Source organism: Neophocaena asiaeorientalis, unplaced genomic scaffold (assembly GCF_003031525.2).
Source record: "Neophocaena asiaeorientalis asiaeorientalis breed wild unplaced genomic scaffold, Neophocaena_asiaeorientalis_V1.1 scaffold254, whole genome shotgun sequence".
Classification (NCBI taxonomy): Eukaryota; Metazoa; Chordata; class Mammalia; order Artiodactyla; family Phocoenidae; genus Neophocaena; species Neophocaena asiaeorientalis.
The window spans coordinates 1,815,117-1,821,116 of record NW_020174705.1 but is presented as its reverse complement, the minus strand read 5'-3'; the positions used below and the strand labels follow the sequence as shown (position 1 = coordinate 1,821,116).

Genomic DNA, 6,000 nt, shown 5'->3' with positions numbered 1-6,000 from the left:
CACCGCCCCCACCCCGCCCGGCCCCCCTCCCCTCTGCGCTGGCCCAGGAGCGCACTAAGCCGCCCCCACCTGCATGTGCGCTCGCCTCCCTCACTTCTTCCACGTCTGCACTCCATGTCACCTCCCTCGGATCAGCGACATGAAAAGCATGCCGCTCACACCTGCGCAGGCTCCCTGGACCCGCCACCTCCGCCTCCTCCTCAGTCCTCGCCACTCCATGCACCACGTGCTCACACACTACCTATCACTCTCACTCCTGGATCCCTGGCACGGAGCTCAATGGGCACCCGACACTCCAGCGGCCCTGCAGTGACCAAGCTCTGCAGAGGATAAGGGCCCAGACCCCCCCACCCCGGTGGGGTGGACGCCCAGCTCTGCCCAGCATGCAGGCTGGCCCCTGCCAGCCTGGCAGCCTCACCTGGCCTTCTCCCACGTACAGGACGGCGATCTTGTGTGTGTCATACGATGGGATCTGGTCAAGGAGCTGCACTGACCGCTCAAAAGACTGTAGCCACAGAGCCCTGCCTGAGCCCAGGGCAGAGGCTGTCCCCTACCACCAGCCCTGCCCAGCAAGCCCCAGCCCAATGCCTGTCCAGGAGAGGCCTCTCCTCACGCAGGCAGGTTACCGCAGGCTGCCATGGGGACCTGAGGCCGTAGCCCTCCACGAGCCTGGGCTATAGCCCCCACTGCCCAGCCCTGGGGCACCATCCCACTGTGCACCCCCAGCCAGGCTCCAAGGGGACCCTGAGGGGAGAGAGGGCCCGCCTACCTCATTGGGTAAAAGGATTGGCTTGTTGGACTCATCACCGAAGAAAGGTGAGTGGTAGAGCTGCAGGAACACAAAGCTGCAGGGGAAGAGAGATGATAGGGGCTGGGCTTGGAGCTACAAGCCCAGGTCCAGGGTCTCAGCCAATACGGTCACAGCCCATGTGGAGAGCAGCAGGGCCCGAGCCTCATCACCCAAGGAGCTACCCTCTCCTGTGGCTCCGACCACCCACGGGGCAGAGGATGTGCAGACCTGTACCCCAGCCTGCTCTGTCCTGGGCCCCTCAGGCACCACGTCCCCACAGGGAACATCTGGGCACTCCCACCAGGAGGGCGAGGCTCACCTAGGGTTGATACCTGGCACCTTCTCGGTATTGGAGGTCCCAGCTCTGCTCTTGAAGGCGTCCCTCTCCACCCTCTTGCCCCTGCGTGACGGGGCTGAATCAGAGATAGTGTAGCCTCGAGGCCGCAGCCCACTGGGGGAGCGGGGACAGCTGGAAGGCAAGGGACCCTCAGGCTGGGTGGGACCCTGGCCCTGGCTCTCTTCGCCTGGGGCTGACCAGGCAGCACCTTCCCTGTCCAGGATCCCTGACTGTGACCGGGCCTTGGCCTCAGGGCTCAGCCGGCTGACATCAGCCTTGTCCCCAGGGTCCCCAAGGATGTCCTGCAGGGTCTGTAGTTCAGGTGATGAGCTTGACTTGCTCAGGGGCTGCGAGGGCTGGAAGGCGAGCTCCACAGAGGGCCGGGAGCCCTCAGAGGAGATGGCCCGCTCGATGGGGATCCCCCCAGCAGCCAACTCCTCGGCGTGGAATGACTTCTCCTCCTGGCTGGAGGTCGAAGATGACTGCAAAGAGTATATCCAAAGAAAATCTTCATCAAGAGGCACCACTGAGGGGACTTCCCTAGTGGCACAGTGGCTAAGAATCTTCCTGCTAATGCAGGGGACACAGGTTCGAGCCCTGGTCTGGGAAGATCCCACATGCCGCGAAGCAACTAAGCCCACGCGCCACAGCTACTGAGCCTGTGCTCTAGAGCCCGCGAGCCACAACTACTGAAGCCCACGCGCCTAGAGCCTGTGCTCCACAGCAAGAGAAGCTACCACATCGAGAAGCCCGCACACCTCGACTAAGAGTAGCCCCCGCTCACTGCAACTAGAGAAAAACCCATGCACAGCAATGAAGACCCAACACAGCCAAAAATAAATTAAAAAAAAAAAAGACAATGAAAATTCAATATACTTAAAAAAAAAAAAAAAAAGAGGCACCACTGACCCCACCTGGAGGCAACAAGGCCCCACCCATCCTCCAGCCCAGGGCCATGGAGCTGCCCAGCACTGAACTGATGGTCCCCCCCATCCGCTGAAAGCACCTCCCTGTGCCCCACGCTCAGCAGAGGAGACAAGAACCTCACAGACGAAAGGATACCAGCAATGAGAAGCTATATCCCTGGGTAGACCACTGGAAAACCCCACACTGTCTTACAGCAGGGACTTGGTAGAACATCTAGCCGTTTTTTTAGATAAGAAAAGGCAAGGGGATGGGGTGGGCGGAACAGTGGAAAAACTTTCTAGAGTTCAGAGCAAATCAGTGATGTGCCACAAAGCTTAAGGTGGAGGTCCCGCACCTGCCCCCACCCCTGACTCAGCCCCTGACTCAGCCCCTGCCTCAGCCCCCGCCTCCCACCCGACCCCGCCTCCCCTCAGTAGCTGGGCTTGAGGTCTAGAGGCCTGCCTGGCCATGGAGGTCCAGATGGCAGCACCAACAGGGACCCTCAGGCCGGCTCTGGTCCCCAGCTGCACTCACCCTGCTGAAAGCTTCAGCGTGCCGATAGCGCCCGTCTGTGCCTAGGGTTGCCTCAAAGTCTTCCAGTTCGGGGGGCTCCACTGGCAAACTAGCCTCGCCTGGACTTCCCTCCTCCAGAACTACCGCAGAGTCTGGAAAGACACACACGGTGCTGCTGGGTGCCAGCCAGGCCGCCAGGAGCTCACGTGGCCTCAGGGGTACCAGCTTCTCCCCCACGAGAGGGCACCCCCTCCCATCGAGCCAGCTGGAGGAGGGCACTCTTGAGCACCCTGGGTATGAGCCCTGACACAGGGTGTCTCCCACATGGACTCCCAGGGGTCAGGATGAGAGGACATCTGGCTCCTCTAGTCCCCACCCATCCACCCCAGTGTCCACAGAAGCCACCTCTGCTCCTTCAGCAAGGCAAGTGGGCAAGGGCAGGCCGGACTCCCACGAGGAAGCCTGCCCCGCCTCCCCCGCCCTGCCTGAGACGGGGCCTCGGCTCAGGAGGAGGGCATGCCTACACCAGCCCTCAGGAACTGGGGAGAAGCCAGAGCTCCTCCCTGCTTGGCCCCGGTCGAAAGACTGCAGCAGGAAAGTCCCTGTGTGGGAACACAGGCTCGGGAGCCATTCTGGAGAGTGGAGGCTCGCCTTCCGAGTCCAGGCCGACTCCGAGCCGGGCGCACTTAGGAGAGAGCATGACGCCCCCAAGCCGCATTTCCTGTGCCAGCGCCAGGGCGAGGGGGGTGAGAAGAAGCAACCGAGTTAGCGCCGCCCGCACGCAGCCCCACACACGCGCAGTCCATTAGCTGCCCATAAGAGCCCCTCTGCCTCTGCACGCTCCTAGCTGGCTCCTGCCCATGCAGTAGGGCCCGGGCGGCTGGAGCCCCGAGCAGGCCACACCCTCCCCGCCGGGGCCTGGGAGCCACGGGCCAGAAGCCGGTCTGCAAGGCCCTCGGCCAGCCTACTGTGAAAGGTAGACACGTCCCAATTTGTGGGTTCACAAAGCCAGTCAGAGCACCAGAGGCCAGGGCAGGGGCAGCTCGGCCAAGGCCAGGAGCCAGGCTCGCACCCCAAGAGCTATCCTCCGTCGGCCTCTGGGGTTCAGTTGCCCGAGGTCACCTCCTCAGGCCTGAAGGGGCTAGGAGGGCCTGTCTGGCTCAGGAACAGAGCTCAGCCATGAAAGCGCGAGACAGTGGGGGTTCCCGCTGGCAAAGCAAATGCATTCGGCACCAATGTCCTCATGCGAGTCAGGGCCCTGCACCCAGAGGGCGACGAGAGGCTGAGGTGCCATCATGGAGGGGTGAGCGGATGAGGGACGATGAGTCAGCATCTAGGGGGCAGAGTGGTGCTCTGCAGCAAACACCACTTTCCTTAAAGAGACGCACGAATACCTGCCCAGGAAATGCTCCTATGCAGCTTTCCTTGGCAACTGGACTGGTACAGGGAGGAGAAAGAGGCCACTGCAAGGGAAACCGTGAGCGGCCAGTCAGCAGAAGGAGAGACTACGCACAGGTCGAGCAGAGAACACAGGCACCACTAGTCCTGCACAGACCCAGAGCCTGGAGAGAGAGGGGAGGGCCAGCGATCGGCTGGAGGGGCGGGTGTGGCACACACGGGTCCCAGCTCTCCAAGCTGCTTGAGAGGACATCTGGCGGGAGTGCATCCCCTCCTTCTCGTGAGTAGAGGTCCTCAGCCTCTAAGTGTCATCTGGCCACAGGGAAGGCCGGGGGTTGAAGGACAGCATGGGCCCAGCTGGGCAGGGCCATGAGAGCGCAGGCAGGCGCAGGCAGGCTCAGGTGTGCTCGGCGCATCCAAACCCAAACCCAAACCCAAACCCAAGCAGAAGTGTGGCAGCCTCCTGGAACCCTTGGCACCAGGCACCCCGAGGAGGGTGCAGAACCAAGGCCTCGCTTGGCCCTGCCCGTGTCCACCCCATGAGTAGGGCCAGCTGAGCAGGGCCTTGAGCCCACCGATTCATGGTACCACGCCTCCAAAGAAGAAGGTCGCCCCTGCAGGAGCAGTCCCCGCTCTCTGGAGATGGGCAACCCCCCATGGCCAGCCTTCTCCCAATGCCTGAGGCTGGCAGCACCAAGGCTCAGGACCCCACCCCAGGTGCATCTGCCATCAGACAGGGCACACCACGTGGGCGAGAGGCCAGCACTCACCTGTGTTAGAGCGTGGGGGTGGGGGGGGCTTGGCTGAGCCGGCCGCCGGCACCGACAGCGACTTGTACAGGGCCGTGTCGCGACGCTCCTTGAAGCGCTCAGCAGCCATTAGGGCATTGGACAGCTCCTGCAGAGGGGTGTTGTTGATGTCCGAGGAGAAGGGACTGAGTGGGTTCTCCAGGCTCATCAGCCAGCTGGTGTTCCCTGCAGAGGGGCAGCCAGCACCCCACAGGGCTCAGGGCTCGGGCCCAGCGCATCCGAACAGCCATCCCCTCCCGGACCTCCCCAGGCAGCCCCAGCCACGCCGGCCTTTAGGGAACATGCCTTGTGCTCCACCAGGGAGTAATGGTGGGGAGACCAGGCAAGGCACGCCCCTGGCCTTGCCCTGACGCTCCCACCCCCAGTCCCCCTGCCCCGGCCCTGAGGTCAGGGCAGCCACCAGTGGTCACTAGCCTCAGTGACAAGCACGAGGGGCCCTTAGCTCACAGCACCTGCTGCCCCACGGCAGTTCCCACACTCAGGACAGGCTCAGCCAGGCTCAGGGCCAGAGGGGGAGCAGCCAAGGCAACTCAGCGCAGCAGACTCCTCCCCAAAGGGGGGTTCTGGGTGGGGCTTAGAGAGGCTTCTGGGCTCTGTCCACTCTCCCCTCCAGGCCCAGAGGACCACGCTTGGACTTGACCTTCCTCACTGAGCAGCCTCACATCCCAGCATCTCATCTGACCTCAGTCCACCTCCTCCCAGCCCACCTGGTTTCCTGCCTCCCCCACGGCCATTCCCTCACAGGAACCAGGAGGACTGGGCTAACACACACGAGGAGCCTCTCCCTGCCCCGACCCCCACGGCCCCACGGCCCAGCACGCAAGGCCTCCATGGGGCCAGCACCCCACCCCTCTCCTCACCACTCGGTCACCACTGGCCCCACACTGCACCTGAGATTCCTCCCAGGCTCTGGGCCTTGGCTGAAATGGCCCTGTCGTGGACTGAGTTGTGTCCCCCCAAATTCACGTGTTGGAGCCCTAACCTCTGGGACCTCAGAAAACGACTGCGTTTGGAAACAGGCTCTTTAAAGTGGTGATTAAGGTAAAATAAGACCGCACAGATGGACCCTAATCCATTCTGACTGGTGTCCTTAAAACAAGATTAAGACACAGAGGGACAACCGCGTGAGGATGCAGTGAGGAGACGGCCGTCTAAAAGCCAAGGAGAGAGGCCATAGGAGAAACAAGCCTTGCCGACAACCTAACCTTGCACTTCCAGGTTCCAGGGCTGGGAGGAAATAAATTCTG

The 6,000-nt window shown here is 62.4% G+C and overlaps 1 protein-coding gene across 6 annotated transcripts in view; it reads right to left on the bottom strand.

Annotated features, from left to right (window-relative positions):
- The window catches only part of TSC2 (TSC complex subunit 2), a 37,366-nt gene that overhangs the window by 3,207 nt on the left and 28,159 nt on the right, over positions 1-6,000 (bottom strand). For 5 of the 6 annotated variants that reach the window (XM_024759710.1, XM_024759711.1, XM_024759712.1 and 2 more), the window contains 5 exons: positions 4,715-4,918; positions 2,568-2,698; positions 1,110-1,609; positions 770-845; positions 419-505 (listed from right to left, as the gene is read on the bottom strand). In XM_024759710.1, coding sequence (XP_024615478.1) covers positions 419-505; positions 770-845; positions 1,110-1,609; positions 2,568-2,698; positions 4,715-4,918 — 998 coding nt within the window. Of the gene's footprint in view, positions 1-418; positions 506-769; positions 846-1,109; positions 1,610-2,567; positions 2,699-3,940; positions 4,010-4,714; positions 4,919-6,000 lie in introns of all 6 variants that reach the window. The other variant, XM_024759715.1, reaches the window with a different exon arrangement.